The 20,000-nt window shown below is 42.0% G+C and overlaps 1 protein-coding gene across 1 annotated transcript in view; it reads left to right on the top strand.

Moving 5' to 3' along the window:
• The window catches only part of tnpo3 (transportin 3), a 41,425-nt gene that overhangs the window by 19,380 nt on the left and 2,045 nt on the right, over window positions 1–20,000 (top strand). The window contains exons 9-22 of the mRNA XM_031321524.2: window positions 1,193–1,300; window positions 3,406–3,497; window positions 3,771–3,910; window positions 5,408–5,599; window positions 6,123–6,214; window positions 6,296–6,372; window positions 6,456–6,516; window positions 9,163–9,303; window positions 9,646–9,762; window positions 9,981–10,075; window positions 11,537–11,693; window positions 12,536–12,703; window positions 14,097–14,209; window positions 17,623–17,704. Coding sequence (XP_031177384.1) covers window positions 1,193–1,300; window positions 3,406–3,497; window positions 3,771–3,910; window positions 5,408–5,599; window positions 6,123–6,214; window positions 6,296–6,372; window positions 6,456–6,516; window positions 9,163–9,303; window positions 9,646–9,762; window positions 9,981–10,075; window positions 11,537–11,693; window positions 12,536–12,703; window positions 14,097–14,209; window positions 17,623–17,683 — 1,614 coding nt within the window. The 3' untranslated portion in view covers window positions 17,684–17,704. The remainder of the gene's footprint in view (window positions 1–1,192; window positions 1,301–3,405; window positions 3,498–3,770; window positions 3,911–5,407; window positions 5,600–6,122; window positions 6,215–6,295; window positions 6,373–6,455; window positions 6,517–9,162; window positions 9,304–9,645; window positions 9,763–9,980; window positions 10,076–11,536; window positions 11,694–12,535; window positions 12,704–14,096; window positions 14,210–17,622; window positions 17,705–20,000) is intronic.

Here is a 20,000-nt window from a genome sequence, read left to right as displayed (position 1 = left end):
ATGAGATCAAGGAGAGGGTTAACTTCTCCTGCTCCAGATGTCTCACCGTGGTCAGAAAGAACAGAGGAGACTCTTTGTTTCTCTCACTAAGACTATAGAGTCGCTACTCACTCTGAAGCTACCGGTAATCACCGTCACTCTCTCACTCTAACACACACTCCCCCCACACACGCTCCACACACACACACACACGCGCGGCTCGACGCACACACCAGCGCAAAAGTATGAACATCAGACCACTTACGTAGGCTACGGTGAAATATCCGACCTTCCTGTTGAAAGCATATTGTTTGTGTTTAATCCAGAGTCTGACTTTTAATTTAATAAACCAGTGGTGGCAGTGTGTTCTTTTTCTTCTGACAACATCATTGCACGCCTACTGACTGATACACTGCCCCCTGGTGGACAGAACATATACCAAGTTTGATACCAATATAAGCCTTACTGAAGGCATTTAATGGTAAAAAATTATTAATAAATATTCGAATATATTTGAATATTAATATTCATAAACAAACAAACTTCGAATATGATTTTTGGGCAAAAGTCAAAGCCCTACCCTTGATGTCATTACCACCCTAATCAGCTGATGTCATTACTACTCTAATCAGCTGATGTCATTACTACTCTAATCAGCTGATGTCATTACTACTCTAACCAGCTGATGTCATTACTACCCTAATCAGCTGATGTCATTACTACTCTAACCAGCTGATGTCATTACTACTCTAATCAGCTGATGTCATTACTACTCTAACCAGCTGATGTCATTACTACCCTAATCAGCTGATGTCATTACTACTCTAACCAGCTGATGTCATTACTACTCTAATCAGCTGATGTCATTACTACTCTAACCAGCTGATGTCATTACTACTCTAATCAGCTGATGTCATTACTACTCTAATCAGCTGATGTCATTACTACTCTAACCAGCTGATGTCATTACTACTCTAATCAGCTGATGTCATTACTACTCTAATCAGCTGATGTCATTACTACTCTAATCAGCTGATTGCCACGCACCGAGATCAACCAACACACATTATCAGCTCACAATGAGTCCAGTTTACTGCGAATGTCGCTGCATCCATGCACAATTTATCAAAATAAAAATTAACAATGAAATCATAATTTTGGCTCCAACAATGTGTGTATGGCTGTAACTATGGAAACTATTTCTGTCCAATAGGAGGGGATCCCGGAGGACACGGATGATTTTGGGGAGTTCAGGATGAGAGTCTCGGACCTCGTTAAAGACGTCATTTTCCTGGTTGGATCCATGGAGTGTTTCTCTCAGGTAACTTCTGTTCTACTTCATAAATACTCTGTTATATTCTACTTCATGAATACTCTGTTATATTCTACTTCATGAATACTCTGTTATATTCTACTTCATGAATACTCTGTTATATTCTACTTCATGAATACTCTGTTATATTCTACTTCATGAATACTCTGTTATATTCTACTTCATAAATACTCTGTTATATTCTACTTCATAAATACATTCTGTTATATTCTACTTCATAAATACTCTGTTATATTCTACTTCATAAATACTCTGTTATATTCTACTTCATAAATACTCTCTGTTATATTCTACTTCATAAATACATTGTTATATTCTACTTTATAAATACATTCTGTTATATTCTACTTTATAAATACATTCTGTTATATTCTACTTCATAAATACTCTGTTATATTCTACTTCATAAATACTCTGTTATATTCTACTTCATGAATACTCTGTTATATTCTACTTCATGAATACTCTGTTATATTCTACTTCATGAATACTCTGTTATATTCTACTTCATAAATACTCTGTTATATTCTACTTCATAAATACTCTGTTATATTCTACTTCATAAATACATTCTGTTATATTCTACTTCATGAATACTCTGTTATATTCTACTTCATAAATACTCTCTGTTATATTCTACTTCATAAATACATTGTTATATTCTACTTTATAAATACTCTGTTATATTCTACTTTATAAATACATTCTGTTATATTCTACTTTATAAATACTCTGTTATATTCTACTTTATAAATACTGTTATATTCTACTTTATAAATACTCTGTTATATTCTACTTCATAAATACTGTTATATTCTACTTCATAAATACTCTCTGTTATATTCTACTTCATAAATACATTGTTATATTCTACTTTATAAATACGTTCTGTTATATTCTACTTTATAAATACATTCTGTTATATTCTACTTCATAAATACTCTTATATTCTACTTCATAAATACTCTGTTATATTCTACTTCATAAATACTCTGTTATATTCTACTTCATAAATACTCTGTTATATTCTACTTCATGAATACTCTGTTATATTCTACTTCATAAATACTCTGTTATATTCTACTTCATGAATACTCTGTTATATTCTACTTTATAAATACTCTGTTATATTCTACTTCATAAATACATTCTGTTATATTCTACTTCATGAATACTCTGTTATATTCTACTTCATAAATACTCTGTTATATTCTACTTCATGAATACTCTGTTATATTCTACTTTATAAATACTCTGTTATATTCTACTTTATAAATACATTCTGTTATATTCTACTTCATAAATACTCTGTTATATTCTACTTCATGAATACTCTGTTATATTCTACTTCATAAATACTCTGTTATATTCTACTTCATAAATACTCTGTTATATTCTACTTCATGAAACTCTGTTATATTCTACTTCATAAATACTTTCTGTTATATTCTACTTCATGAATACTCTCTGTTATATTCTACTTCATAAATACTTTCTGTTATATTCTACTTCATAAATATTCTGTTATATTCTACTTTATAAATACTTTCTGTTATATTCTACTTCATAAATACTCTGTTATATTCTACTTCATAAATACTCTGTTATATTCTACTTCATGAATACTTTCTGTTATATTCTACTTCATAAATACTTTCTGTTATATTCTACTTTATAAATACTTTCTCTGTTATATTCTACTTCATAAATACTTTCTGTTATATTCTACTTTATAAATACTTTCTGTTATATTCTACTTCATAAATACTCTGTTATATTCTACTTCATAAATACTCTGTTATATTCTACTTTATAAATACATTCTGTTATATTCTACTTCATAAATACTTTCTGTTATATTCTACTTTATAAATACTTTCTCTGTTATATTCTACTTCATAAATACTTTGTTATGTTCTACTTTATAAATACTTTCTGTTATATTCTACTTTATACATACTTTCTGTTATATTCTACTTTATAAATACGTTCTGTTATATTCTACTTTATAAATACTTTGTTATATTCTACTTTATAAATACTTTATGTTATATTCTACTTTATAAATACGTTCTCTGTTGTTTTCTCACCAGTTATATTCTACGTTAAAAGAAGGGAACCCTTCCTGGGAAGTGACGGAAGCTGTTCTCTTCATCATGGCTGCAATCGCTAAAAGCGTTGATCCGTGAGTATCTGAAGATCTAGAATAACATAGAACATGGTGGTCCTCCAGATCTAGAATAACATAGAACATGTTGGTGGTCCTCCAGATCTAGAAGAACATAGAACATGTTGGTGGTCCTCCAGATCTAGAATAACATAGAAACATGTTGGTGATCCTCCAGATCTAGAATAACATAGAAACATGTTGGTGATCCTCCAGATCTAGAATAACACAGAAACTTGTTGTCGTTGCTGCTCTGTGTCTGATAATCCCGTCTGGATCTTGTCCCTCCAGAGAGAACAACCCGACCCTGTCCGAGGTCTTGCAGCAGGTGGTTTTGCTCCCAGAAACCGTCCACATGGCGGTTCGCTTCACGAGCATCGAGCTGGTCGGAGAGATGAGCGAAGTCGTGGACAGAAACCCCAGATTCCTCGGTACCACTTTCTGATTTCTGCTTCAGACTGATGTGTTAATGCTTAACTGTTTCTACAGGTTCAGACCTCCATGTGGGGTTAACCTGACCATAGAAATGTTAGCTACTTCCTGTTTCTGTGATGCTCAGGCGGTAGAAAACACGGAGCCTGGAGTTGTTTTTGTTAAACTGCTCGAATCATAAAAGTAACTGAAATTTCCTCGGAGAGCGCCGACCGATCGCACAATGTTCCCCTTCAGATTTAGGAAGCTGTTTCTGTTTCTCTACACAGTCTTGCACTTTTATTACAAATATTCACTTTGAAAATCTTACGAAGGAGTTTCCAATTTTCTATCGCACTCTTTGAAATTCTCTTCTTCCTGTTGAACTTGTGTGTAGAAATCTACCTGCTGGCAGTTGGTAATGCATCCTCTCTGGACGTGAAGCTTTCTGTTCAATCAATTATTTTGGAATACATTTACATTTTATGCAAAATTGAAATGCAAATGTTATGCAAAAAGTGCTCTGGTATCAGCATCATATCAGCAGATATCCATATTCAGGAAACGTAATCAGAACACGGGTGGTGATGGGGCAGTGGATATGTCACGTGCCTTTGGTGTGGGAGATGTGGGTTTGATTCCCACTGTGATACATCAACCAATGTGTCCCTGAGCAAGGCACTTAACCCCTAGTGCTCCAGAGGTGTGTTACCTCTGATATATAGCAATTAATCCAAGTTGCTTTGGATAAAAGCGTCCGCTAAATGACATGTAATGTAATGTAGAACTGAAAAAGTGGATCGGTGCATCTCTATTCCAGCCCTGATTGGCTGCTGTGCGAGGTCAACAAGAGATCCACACGGATCACTTCACAGCCACCTGTCGCTGAAAGCTTTGCTGCCAATAAACTGTCCCAGTGCTCCTCGACGACATGTAATCAATCTCTTAAAAACCAAACTGTAGTGTGGCTAGGTTAGCTCAGTTGGTAGAGCAGGCGCACATATATAGAGGTTTACTCCTCGACGCAGCGGCCGCAGGTTCGACTCCGACCTGCGGCCCTTTGCTGCATGTCATTCCCCCTCTCTCTCCCCTTTTCATGTCTTCATCTGTCCTGTGAAATTAAAGGCCTAAAATGCCCCAAAAAAACAAACTGTAAATGTATTCAATAACCAGAAACAGGTTTTATCTTCCCGTGTTGTGCGCCATACAGGGTCGAGTCTCCCTACGATACTCAGCTGTTTCTGAGGCGCTCGCTGAAGTCTCCTCCTCATCGCCATTACATAACCCTAGCCCTCCATTACATAACCCTAGCCCTCCATTACATAACCCTAGCCCTCCTCATCGCCATTACATAACCCTAGCCCTCCATTACCTAACCCTAGCCCTCCATTACATAACCCTAGCCCTCCATTACATAACCCTAGCCAGATCTTGTGTTGAGGAGAAGCTTGTCCTTAGCATCCCGTCTGTCTCGTGTTGAGGAGAAGCTTGTCCTTAGCGTCCCGTCTGTCTTCCAGACCCTGTGCTGAACTACCTGATGAAAGGCCTCCGAGAGAAACCTCTGGCGTCTGCAGCAGCGAAGGCGATCCACAACATCTGCTCGGTGTGCAGAGATCACATGGCTCAGCACTTCCAGGGCCTGCTGGACATCGCCCGCGCCCTGGACTCCTTCGCCTTGTCCACCGAGGCCGCCGTGGGGCTGCTCAAAGGTACGCCACACCTGTACACACCTGTAGTGACATCATCAGCCCCGTTCTAGTCTAACCCGGTTACAGCAGCAGCTGTACAGGTGTAGCTCTGTCCTCTCACGTCACACACTGGTCTGTGGACGCTGAACCAGTTGTTTCTAGGCAACCAAAATGTTCCAGTTAACTTTGCTGAAGTCAAAATATTCTGACGTTTTTCTCATAAAATTGGAGAAAAAGGAGCTTTGACTTCACTTTACTTTATACATTAGTATACAGTGATGTCACATGTCCCAGTGATGTCACATGATGTCCCTGTGTGTGTGTGTGTGTGTGTGTGTGTGTGTGTGTGTGTGTGTGTGTGTGTGTGTGTGTGTGTGTGTGTTTACCTGTGCAGGTACAGCTCTGGTTGTGATGTCACCGTGTGTGTGTGTGTGTGTGTGTGTGTGTGTGTGTGTGTGTGTGTGTGTGTGCGTGCTTACCTGTGCAGGTACAGTTCTGGTTGTGATGTCACCGTGTGTGTGTGTGTGTGTGTTTACCTGTGCAGGTACAGCTCTGGTTCTGGCCCGGCTTCCTCTGGAGAAGATCGCCGAGTGTCTGAGTGACCTGTGTGCCGTTCAGGTCCTGGCTCTGAAGAAGGTCAGTCAGAGTCTTTAAATGCTGCGACCAGCAGGAAGCAGACGTTCAGACTAAACCCACAGTCTCCGTGTTCTCTTCCAGCTTTTGTCTGAGGAATCTACCAACGGGAAGTCAGCTGATCCCACCGTGTGGCTGGACAGACTGGCTGTTATCTTCAGGTGAGTTTACCTGTCGTCACATCTCAACCTTTATTTAAACCAACAGGAAACACGCTGATGCCTTCTGTTTGTTTCTCCTTCAGACACACGAACCCCATCGTAGAGAACGGACAGACGCACCCCTGTCAGAAAGTCATTCAGGAGGTAAAACACACACACACACACACACACACACACACACACACACACACACACACACGCACACACACACCTTTCTCAATAAATACCCTAATCATGCTACCTGCCTGTAGAAACAGCAGATACGTTATTATATCAAACCTGTAGATTAGATGATATATATATATATATATATATATATATATATATTACCAGTCAAAAGTTTAGGGTCACCCCACATCAGTCACCTTTCACACACACACACACACACACACACCAGTCACCTTTCACACACACACACACACACACACACACACACACACACACACACACACACACACACACATCAGTCACCTTTCTCACACACACACACACACACACACACACATCAGTCACCTTTCACACACACACACACACACACACACACACACACACACCCACATCAGTCACCTTCCCAATGGGAGCTGGACCACTTTTAATTTGGGTATGAGGGTTAGACCAGAAAGCATGGATTTCAAGCCTTTCTTCAGCCTCTTCTGTCTACAACAGTGGAGAACCCTTCAGACATCATTACAGCCCATAATGTCATCTGAACACTGCTGCCCTGATTAAACACAATGCAGCTGATCTCAGCTGCTATTCTGTCTGGAATGGACATTACTAAGGGCGTTTTCACACATGAAAGTCCGAACCAAGGTCCAGACCAAGGTTCATGTTTTTGTTCCATTGTAACATTTGATCCGGTAAGTTAATGGTTTCACACTGCAGTTATGCAAGCGCACTAAAGATCTATACGTGACAAAACTACGTCCTGCCGTCATCACATACGTGAGCTGCGTCTCCAGATACTTATCATTGATTGGTTTGTAGACAGGCTTCCCCGTCCTCTTGTCTCCTCTCTCTGTGTCGGAGTTTTTTCAGCTGACTGCTGCTTTCTCCTACTGACTGCTGCTCTCCTCTACTGACTGCTGCTCTCTCCTACTGACTGCTGCTCTCCTCTACTGACTGCTGCTCTCCTACTGACTGCTGCTCTCCTCTACTGACTGCTGATCTCTCCTACTGACTGCTGCTCTCCCCTACTGACTGCTGCTCTCCTCTACTGACTGCTTCTCTCCTCTACTGACTGCTGCTCTCCTCTACTGACTGCTGCTCTCTCCTACTGACTGCTGCTCTCCCCTACTGACTGCTGATCTCTCCTACTGACTGCTGCTCTCCCCTACTGACTGCTGCTCTCCCCTACTGACTGCTGCTCTCCCCTACTGACTGCTGCTCTCCCCTACTGACTGCTGCTCTCCCCTACTGACTGCTGCTCTCTCCTACTGACTGCTACTCTCTCCTACTGACTGCTGCTCTCCCCTACTGACTGCTACTCTCTCCTACTGACTGCTGCTCTCTCCTACTGACTGCTGATCTCTCCTACTGACTGCTGCTCTCTCCTACTGACTGCTGCTCTCTCCTACTGACTGCTGCTCTCTCTCTCTCCTACTGACTGCTGCTCTCCTCTACTGACTGCTGCTCTCCTCTACTGACTGCTGCTCTCTCCTACTGACTGCTGCTCTCTCCTACTGACTGCTGCTCTCTCCTACTGACTGCTGCTCTCTCCTACTGACTGCTGCTCTCCCCTACTGACTGCTGCTCTCCCCTACTGACTGCTGCTCTCCCCTACTGACTGCTGCTCTCTCCTACTGACTGCTGCTCTCTCCTACTGACTGCTGCTCTCTCCTACTGACTGCTGCTCTCCCCTACTGACTGCTGCTCTCTCCTACTGACTGCTGCTCTCTCCTACTGACTGCTGCTCTCTCCTACTGACTGCTGCTCTCCCCTACTGACTGCTGCTCTCCCCTACTGACTGCTGCTCTCTCCTACTGACTGCTGCTCTCCTCTACTGACTGCTGCTCTCCTCTACTGACTGCTGCTCTCTCCTACTGACTGCTGCTCTCCTCTACTGACTGCTGCTCTCCTCTACTGACTGCTGCTCTCTCCTACTGACTGCTGCTCTCCTCTACTGCCGCGGCTCTTTTTGTTTTGTTGTGATGTTGAGAAGCAAGACACTGGAACTTTCTGGACAATTTATTCAGAGACAAACGGAAACCTACACTGTACATTTACTACCACTTAACAAATAAACTGCTGATGTATTCTCAGCTCTGATAGCCGACAGCTGTCTGCTCTGAGTGCATTCACCGTCACTCTCTCATGTAGCCTACACACTAAGCACCAAGCTATTCCTTAAAGGAGCTATTCCCCGGTCTTGTAACACAAGGAGTTATATTATATACTTTTTTTATATGTATTTATACTATTTGGTCCGAAAGTCCGAACCATCCAAAAAATGCTTTCACACTGTAAACGAACCGGACCATGGTTCAGTTTGGTCCGGGCCGAGACCACCTCTTTTGGTCGGACCAAAATTTGGTCTTTTGATCCGGACCGTGGTCCAGGGGAGGTTTCACACCTCTAATTTTGGTTCGGATCAAACTGAAAAGTCCGAAAGTCCGGACCAAATGAGGTATGTGTGAAAACGCCCTAAGTGACCCCAAACCTTTGACCGGTAGTATATATGAACATATCTCCTGTATATTAGATGATATATATATTTATGAACATATCTCCTCTAGATATACATATACATGTATATGAATACGTGAACATGTGTGCTGTTCTGTGCTGCAGATCTGGCCCGTTCTGTCCGAGACTCTGAACACTCACCAGGCCGATAACCGGATCGTGGAGCGCTGCTGTCGCTGTCTCCGCTTCGCTGTGCGATGTGTCGGGAAAGGCTCCGCCTCCCTGCTGCAGCCGCTCGTCACGCAGGTAGACACACCTGCACACCTCCACTCTCTGATACTGGCTGTAGGAGCTCTGATTGGACGAGCAATTAGTGATGTTCAAGGGTTATTGGTCACTCATCTGTTAGTTCATTTCATAAAAAAAATATAAATATAAAGTATTTACCTACCTGTTCATGGGTTAGTTTTAAACAGCTGTGTGTGTGTCTGTGTGTGTGTCTGTGTGTGTCTCTCTGTATGTGTGTCTCTCTGTATATGTATATATGTGTGTGTGTGTGTGTGTGTGTGTGTGTGTGTGTGTGTGTGTGTGTGTGTCTCTCTCTGTATATGTGTTTGTGTCTGTCTGTCTGTCTGTGTGTGTGTGTAGATGGTGAGTGTGTACCAGGTGTACCCCCACTCGTGCTTCCTGTACCTGGGCAGCATCCTGGTGGACGAGTACGGCATGGAGGACGGCTGCAGGCAGGGGCTGCTCGACATGCTGCAGGTAAAACACCTATTATTAGTATTATTAGTATTAATTATTATTATTAGTGTTATTAGTATTATTTGTATAGATAAACAAACAGCTGCATGTAAACTCCAGGTTAGGTGGCAGACTTTTGGATATCAGTAGTTGGGGTTAGGTGGCAGACTTTAGGATATCAGTACATAATATATCCAATAAAACATGTGATTTACCTCCTGATGCTGATGTTCCTCCAGGCTCTGTGCATGCCGACCTTCCAGCTGTTGGAACAGCAGAACGGTCTGAGGAATCATCCCGACACCGTGGACGACCTGTTCAGACTGGCCACCAGGTGAGTCACATGACCTGTTCAGACTGGGTGATAAATCTGCTGCGCTTTAAATTTAACCAGCGCCGGAAGAGGTATTCAGATTACTTCAGTAAAAGTACTAATCCCACACTGTAAAAATACTCGTTACAGTAAAAGTTAACTTGAGTAACGGTGTGTCAGAGTAGTTAAGACAGGAAACATAGTGCTGATACGGTGAGGCACCAGCTGGCTGAGCTTCAGTCACACAGTCACAGAGTTTGGTAAGAACCCAGGTACCCACAGCCCCGTGTCCCGCTGCGGGGGCCAGTCATGTAACAGAGATGTCGGGTGTTTTGAGGTGGGGTTAGAGTCCCGTACAGGAAACGGGAAACATCACTGCCTCTATCTCTGCCACACCAAACACCAGCTCTGAGCTGTCTCCTCAGTCCCTCCGTCTCTGTTCTTTCTCCGGTAGACCTGTTGGAGTCGTGATTCACTCGGATCTTTAAATTGACTCACGAATCGCGAGTCTCTAGTATCATTAACCTGGTTCAGTTGAGTCCAACTACAATTCAATCTAAAATGACAGCGCCACACACAAACCTCTTGCAATATTAGCTTCTACTATGCTAGCCATCTTAGCTGCAAAAAGCCTTATACCTTTATACAATTTCGTAGGCAACAGCAACTCCACAAGTCAACTCAAGCGCCTGAGTGAGCAGAGAGACAGTCCCGACCCGCAGACTCAGCTCACAGACCCTGGGACTCACTCGAGAACCCACGAGTCGACGAGGGCTCGTGAGTTGTCGGTGATTCATGAGTTGTTGTGCGAATCAGCCGGCTATGTGAGTGGATCTGATTCAGACGAGTGATAGACTGTTAATATTAATATACAGTCTATGGTCTCTCCTCGAGCTCAGAGTAAAGCAAATCAACAACAAAAGGCATTCTTTCACTTCTGAAATAACATCCAATGTTCTGCACGTAGCCTAGCTAGGCCTACTGTAAGTTGGGTGTATAAATGTAGTATATTAAAATGCAATTAGGGCGAGCAGACAGTCCGTAAGCTCACCTCGCCGACAACTCATGTTTTTTTTTTGTCTTCAAAAAACTTTATTATTCAAGTACAGATACACATTGAAAACATTACATACATACATGAAAAAGGGGCGCATTGAATTTACATTAAAGAGGTTGTAAGTCATTGTGAGTGTTCAGAGTCCGAATGGCTTTCTTATTTGTCAGTCCTATTAAAGTTTCAAAATATAATTTCATGTCATTTTTAAATGAATATTCGGTTTTCTTTCAGACCATTTACATTTATGGATATAACGTTTTCCAAATAAAATTAAAAGATTCTAAATCTTTGACTCGAGTGACTCGCACAACCGGATCAGTTTAGTGACTCAGAATGACCCGAATCATTGCCAGGCCTAGTCTCCAAGAGAGATCTATAGACCATCTGACAGTGGACTGTGTGTGTGTGTGTGTGTGTGTGTGTAGGTTCGTTCAGAGGAGTCCCGTCACTCTACTCAGCAGCAGCATCATCGTTCACATCATCCAGTGCGCCATCGCTGCCACCTCGCTGGACCACCGAGACGCTAACTGCAGCGTCATGAAGTTCGTCCGAGACCTGATCCACACCGGGGTGGCTAACGACGTGAGTCAGCACAAACACCACGATTACTACTGAAGTTGACTGAGACACTGTTCAACAGTCATTAGTGGTTATCAAGTAACCCAAGACTCCTCTCTCCTCTTTCCTGTGTCCTGTCTCCTCTCTCCTCTCTCCTCTCTCCTCTCTCCTCTCTCCTCTCTCCTCTCTCCTCTCTCTCTCCTGTCTTCTCTCCTGTGTCTTCTCTCCTGTGTCCTGTCTCCTCTCTCCTGTCTCCTGTCTCCTGTGTCCTGTCTCCTGTGTCCTGTCTCCTCTCTCCTGTGTCCTCTCTCCTCTCTCCTGTGTCCTGTCTCCTGTCCTGTCTCCTCTCTCCTGTGTCCTGTCTCCTCTCTCCTGTGTCCTGTGTCCTGTCTCCTCTCTCCTGTGTCCTGTCTCCTCTCTCCTGTGTCCTGCCTCCTGTCTCCTGTGTCCTGTCTCCTCTCTCCTGTGTCCTGTCTCTTCTCTCCTGTGTCCTGTCTCCTCTCTCCTGTCTCCTGTCTCCTCTCTCCTGTGTCCTGTCTCCTGTGTCCTGTCTCCTCTCTCCTGTGTCCTCTCTCCTCTCTCCTGTGTCCTGTCTCCTGTGTCCTGTCTCCTCTCTCCTGTGTCCTGTCTCCTCTCTCCTGTGTCCTGTCTCCTCTCTCCTGTGTCCTGTCTCTTCTCTCCTGTGTCCTGTCTCCTCTCTCCTGTGTCCTGTCTCCTCTCTCCTGTGTCCTGTGTCCTGTCTCCTCTCTCCTGTGTCCTGTCTCTTCTCTCCTGTGTCCTGTCTCTTCTCTCCTGTGTCCTGTCTCCTCTCTCCTGTGTCCTGTCTTCTTTAAACTAAACTCTCCTGTGTCCCGTGTCTCCTTCAGCACGAGGAGGACTTTGAGCTGAGGAAGCAGCTGATTGGCCAGGCCATGGAGCAGCACGCCCAGCAGCTGGTGACCCAGCTGATGCACTCGTGCTGTTTCTGTCTCCCGCCGTACACGCTGCCGGACGTCGCCGAGGTGCTGTGGGAGGTCATGCTGTTCAACAGGCCGGTGAGTACCCAAACATCTGGCCTACAGACAAACATCTGGCCTACAGACCCAAACATCTGGCCTACAGACCCAAACATCTGGCCTACAGACCCAAACATCTGGCCTACAGACCCAAACATCTGGCCTACAGACAAACATCTGGCCTACAGACCCAAACATCTGGCCTACAGACCCAAACATCTGGCCTACAGACCCAAACATCTGGCCTACAGACACAAACATCTGGCCTACAGACCCAAACATCTGGCCTACAGACCCAAACATCTGGCCTACAGACCCAAACATCTGGCCTACAGACAAACATCTGGCCAGGTGTGTTAAAGCGTAACTCTCGCCAAAATGCAACCTAGGGTCTTTTTGTGAATGTACCCGAGTCAAACTTTAGTTTAAAAGCATATTTAGGACGGAATCGCCACTTTTAAGATTTACCATATTCTAGTTTTTGGGTCAAATGGCCTTCTGAATGGGACTGCTAGGGACACTTTGATGCTAGCCTCAAAATATCTATTGTTAAAACACTAAGAAGGCTCGACACAACATGAGACTTTGCTCCAAGTATCTCCAGGGACTCTACACCTTAACCAAAGACTTGACAACATTGGTTGTGTTCAGAGTTTACTAAAAGAAAGGTTTTAACAACTCACCGTAGCGAGGGGGGCCGAAGCGGGAAAAGTTACGTAGTGTTGCTTTAACACCTGAACTCAGCGCAGAGACGACAGCCGGCGGCCGAGTACCACTTAGGTTAGAGGAAATAACTCTCCCTAATCTACTCATCATTCAACTAGAGAACCAGATAACGTTGCTATGATACGTGATAACGTTGCTATGATACCTGATAACGTTGCTATGATACCCCAACACAGCATACTCTTCTTCACCCCTGCTGGGAAAACAGCGACAGACCAGACTGTCCCTCCCCAGGCCTGTCTGTCCCTCCCCAGGCCTGTCTGTCCCTCCCCAAGCCTGTCTGTCCCTCCCCAGGCCTGTCTCTGTTCTCTCAGTGGGAGCAGAAGGACTGAACGGCCGACTGAACGGTTAGCTAACGTTAGCTTGCTAATTCCACCTAACATGCCTTCATCATACACTGGTCACTCATAGCAACAAGGTGTTCACTCATAGCAACAAGGTGTTCACTCATAGCAACAAGGTGGTCACTCATAGCAACAAGGTGGTCACTCATAACAAGGTGTTTTCCTATGATGTGACCACAGTGTGTGATGGAACATTAATTTGTAATATTTTACTAATTTAGCGGCCGGCCGGCTGTATTTACGGCTAACCCTGGAGCGGGAAAGTCTCTTTAAAGTGGCTGCAACACTCCCAGAATGCATTGCTTCCAGGTGTGTCGGCTTTCTGTCCACAGGTAAATCATAACGTGTGTGTTGTGTTTCAGACGTTCTGTCGCTGGTTAGAAAACGCTCTGAAAGGGTTACCCAAGGAGACGTCTGGAGGAGCCGTGACCGTCACTCACAAACAGCTGACGGACTTCCACAAGCAGGTCACTAGGTGAGATCACACCTGCTGACACACCCGACACACCTGCTGACACACCTGACACACCCGACACACCTGCTGACACACCTGACACACCTGCTGACACACCTGACACACCCGACACACCTGCTGACACACCCGACACACCTGCTGACACACCTGACACACCCGACACACCTGCTGACACACCTGACACACCCGACACACCTGCTGACACACCTGACACACCCGACACACCTGCTGACACACCCGACACACCTGCTGACACACCCGACACACCTGCTGACACACCCGACACACCTGCTGACACACCCGACACACCTGCTGACACACCTGACACACCCGACACACCTGCTGACACACCTGACACACCCGACACACCTGCTGACACACCTGACACACCTGCTGACACACCTGCTGACACACCTGACACACCTGACGACACACCTGCTGACACACCTGACACACCTGCTGACACACCCGACACACCTGCTGACACACCTGACACACCCGACACACCTGCTGACACACCTGACACACCTGACACACTGTACACAAACAGCTGACAGACTTCCACAAACAGGTCACCAGGTGAGATCACACCTCCTGACACACCATGTTCAGCCTACGGCTGCACCATATGTGATAACGTAGTGGAATATCTAGATAAAGCGATAACTTGTGATAAATAATCAGATATTAAAGAGTTCTCAGTTCTGATAAAATACATCAAACTGTTTGAGTTTAAACTGATGACAGGAAATCATTTCGAACTATCTTTTATTGAACAAATTGAACATTGAATTGAATATAATATAAAAAAGTGACAGTTACATTCTAATCCATTAATCTCTGCAGGATTAGAAAGCAGTTCAGCGTACGCAGTTAATAAAAAGACAGCTGTGAGTCATCAGAAATATTTAGGATCTCAGTCTGACAGTTTGAGACTTGTTGAGACTAAATCACACGCAGAGAAACTGGAATCTCCACAGCCAGAGACAAATAGACTCCTGACTTTACCTGATACCTGACTTTACCTGACTTTACCTGATACCTGACTTTACCTGACTTTACCTGATACCTGACTTTACCTGATACCTGACTTTACCTGATACCTGACTTTACCTGACTTTACCTGATACCTGACTTTACCGGACTTTACCTGATACCTGACTTTACCTGACTTTACCTGATACCTGACTTTACCTGACTTTACCTGATACCTGACTTTACCTGACTTTACCGGACTTTACCTGACTTTACCTGATACCTGACTTTACCTGATACCTGACTTTACCTGACTTTACCTGATACCTGACTTTACCGGACTTTACCTGACTTTACCTGATACCTGACTTTACCTGACTTTACCTGACTTTACCGGACTTTACCTGATACCTGACTTTACCTGACTTTACCTGATACCTGACTTTACCTGATACCTGACTTTACCTGATACCTGACTTTACCTGAGTTTACCTGAGTTTACCTGACTTCACCTGACTTCACCTGACTTTACCTGACTTTACCTGACTTTACCTGATACCTGACTTTACCTGACTTCACCTGACTTCACCTGACTTTACCTGATACCTGACTTTACCTGAGTTTACCTGAGTTTACCTGAGTTTACCTGACTTCACCTGACTTTACCTGACTTTACCTGACTTTACCTGATACCTGACTTTACCTGACTTTACCTGACTTTACCTGATACCTGACTTTACCTGACTTCACCTGACTTTACCTGATACCTGACTTCACCTGACTTCACCTGACTTCACCTGACTTCACCTGACTTCACCTGACTTTACCTGACTTTACCTGACTTTACCTGACTTTACCTGATACCTGACTTTACCTGACTTCACCTGACTTCACCTGACTTTACCTGATACCTGACTTTACCTGACTTTACCTGACTTTACCTGATACCTGACTTTACCTGACTTTACCTGACTTCACCTGACTTCACCTGACTTTACCTGATACCTGACTTTACCTGAGTTTACCTGAGTTTACCTGACTTCACCTGACTTCACCTGACTTCACCTGACTTTACCTGACTTTACCTGACTTTACCTGACTTTACCTGATACCTGACTTTACCTGACTTCACCTGACTTTACCTGATACCTGACTTTACCTGACTTTACCTGACTTTACCTGACTTCACCTGACTTTACCTGACTTTACCTGATACCTGACTTTACCTGATACCTGACTTTACCTGACTTCACCTGACTTCACCTGACTTTACCTGATACCTGACTTTACCTGACTTTACCTGACTTTACCTGATACCTGACTTTACCTGACTTCACCTGACTTCACCTGACTTTACCTGATACCTGACTTTACCTGAGTTTACCTGACTTCACCTGACTTTACCTGACTTTACCTGACTTTACCTGATACCTGACTTCACCTGACTTCACCTGACTTTACCTGATACCTGACTTTACCTGACTTCACCTGACTTTACCTGATACCTGACTTTACCTGACTTTACCTGACTTTACCTGACTTTACCTGATACCTGACTTTACCTGACTTCACCTGACTTTACCTGATACCTGAGTTTACCTGAGTTTACCTGAGTTTACCTGACTTCACCTGACTTCACCTGACTTTACCTGACTTTACCTGACTTTACCTGACTTTACCTGATACCTGACTTTACCTGACTTTACCTGACTTTACCTGATACCTGACTTTACCTGACTTCACCTGACTTCACCTGACTTTACCTGATACCTGACTTTACCTGACTTCACCTGACTTTACCTGACTTTACCTGACTTTACCTGACTTTACCTGATACCTGACTTTACCTGACTTCACCTGACTTCACCTGACTTTACCTGATACCTGACTTTACCTGACTTTACCTGACTTTACCTGACTTTACCTGACTTCACCTGACTTTACCTGAGTTTACCTGAGTTTACCTGACTTCACCTGACTTTACCTGACTTTACCTGACTTTACCTGACTTTACCTGATACCTGACTTTACCTGACTTCACCTGACTTTACCTGATACCTGACTTTACCTGACTTTACCTGACTTTACCTGACTTTACCTGACTTTACCTGACTTTACCGGACAAACTTTGTAGAGAAGACTTGTCTAAACTCTCCTGAGTGAAATCAGTCCCAAAACCTCCCAGTTAGAGATGAAATAATCTAACATATTCTTTATAAAACCACCGTCCACATTTTATTCTAAACTTCATCATTTTCAGCCTGTAGGAGGTTGTTCTGCCAGATATTCCAGTGATTATCCGGTACCTGTAGGAGGTTGTTCTGCCAGATATTCCAGTGATTATCCGGTACCTGTAGGAGGTTGTTCTGCCAGATATTCCAGTGATTATCCGGTACCTGAACCGATCCAGACTAATGTTGGTGTTTCTTCTTCTTCAGTGCTGAGGAGTGTAAGCAGGTGTGTTGGGCCATCAGAGAGTTCACCAGACTGTTCCGATAGCTGCGCTTCACACAACACCAGGTAATTATTCATACACAAGTAACTATTCATACACAAGTAACTATTCATACACAAGTAACTATTCATACACAAGTAACTATTCATACACAAGTAACTATTCATACACCAGGTAACTATTCATACACAAGTAACTATTCATACACCAGGTAACTATTCATACACCAGGTAACTATTTATACACAAGTAACTATTCATACACAGGTAACTATTCATACACAAGTAACTATTCATACACCAGGTAACTATTCATACACAAGTAACTATTCATACACAAGTAACTATTCATACACAAGTAACTATTCATACACCAGGTAACTATTCATACACCAGGTAACTATTTATACACAAGTAACTATTCATACACAGGTAACTATTCATACACAACTATTCATACACAAGTAACTATTCATACACAAGTAACTATTCATACACCAGGTAACTATTCATACACCAAGTAACTATTCATACACAAGTAACTATTCATACACCAGGTAACTATTCATACACCAGTAACTATTTATACACAAGTAACTATTTATACACCAGGTAACTATGCATACACCAGGTAACTATTCATACACCAGGTAACTATTCATACACCAGGTAACTATTTATACACCAGGTAACTATTCATACACCAGGTAACTATTTATACACAGGTAACTATACACAGGTAACTATTTATACACAGGTAACTATACACAGGTAACTATTTATACACCAGGTAACTATTCATACACCAGGTAACTATTCATACACAAGTAACTATTCATACACCAGGTAACTATTCATACACCAGTAACTATTTATACACAAGTAACTATTTATACACAGGTAACTATTTATACACAGGTAACTATTTATACACAGGTAACTATTCATACACAGGTAACTATTTATACACAAGTAATTATTTATACACAAGTAACTATTTATACACAAGTAACTATTCATACACCAGGTAACTATTCATACACCAGGTAACTATTCATACACCAGGTAACTATTTATACACCAGGTAACTATTCATACACCAGGTAACTATTTATACACAGGTAACTATACACAGGTAACTATTTATACACAGGTAACTATACACAGGTAACTATTTATACACCAGGTAACTATTCATACACCAGGTAACTATTCATACACAAGTAACTATTCATACACCAGGTAACTATTCATACACCAGGTAACTATTCATACACCAGGTAACTATTTATACACCAGGTAACTATTTATACACCAGGTAACTATTCATACACCAGGTAACTATTTATACACAGGTAACTATACACAGGTAACTATTTATACACAGGTAACTATACACAGGTAACTATTTATACACAGGTAACTATACACAGGTAACTATTTATACACCAGGTAACTATTCATACACCAGGTAACTAGTAATAACTAGTAAAAAGTCACTCAGTAATGTCCATTCCAGACAAAATAGCAGCTGAGATCAGCTGCATTGTTTTAATCAGGGCAGCAGTTTTCAGATTACATTATGTGCATAATGTAATCTGAAGTATATACATATGATATATAATGTCATCTGAAATGTATACATATGATATATAATGTAATCTGAAGTATATACATATGATATATAATGTCATCTGAAGTATATACATATGATATATAATGTAATCTGAAGTATATACATATGATATAAAATGTAATCTGAAGTATATACATATGATATATAATGTCATCTGAAGTATATACATATGATATATAACGTTAAAAGGGTTCTCGACTGTAGAAAGAAGTGGCTGATCTTTAATGTAATATCTACATTACCCATTATCAGCAACCATTCATCCAATGTTCCAAAGGCTCATCCTGTTCACTAATCTGATATCATTTTAAAAGGCTCACTGAGAAAACATGGAGAACCCTTTAGACATTATATATCATATGTATATATTTCAGATTATATTATATATCATATGTATATATTTCAGATGACATTATATATCATATGAATATATTTCAGATTATATTATATAAACACATAATGTAATCTGAAAACTGCTGCCCTGATTAAAAACACAATGCAACTGATCTCAGCTGCTATTCTGTCTGGAATGGACATTTCTGAATGACCCCAAACTTTTAACCGGTAAAATATATATATATATATATATATATATATATATATATATATATATATATATATATATATATATATATATGTATGTATGTGTATATATATATATATATATATATATATACTATATATATATATACTATATACTACATACTATATTAAAAAGCTTAAATG

Source organism: Sander lucioperca, chromosome 20 (genome assembly GCF_008315115.2).
Source record: "Sander lucioperca isolate FBNREF2018 chromosome 20, SLUC_FBN_1.2, whole genome shotgun sequence".
In the NCBI taxonomy this organism is placed as follows: Eukaryota; Metazoa; Chordata; class Actinopteri; order Perciformes; family Percidae; genus Sander; species Sander lucioperca.
The sequence above is the reverse complement of the archived record's forward strand: the minus strand, read 5'-3'. Positions and strand labels throughout refer to the sequence as shown.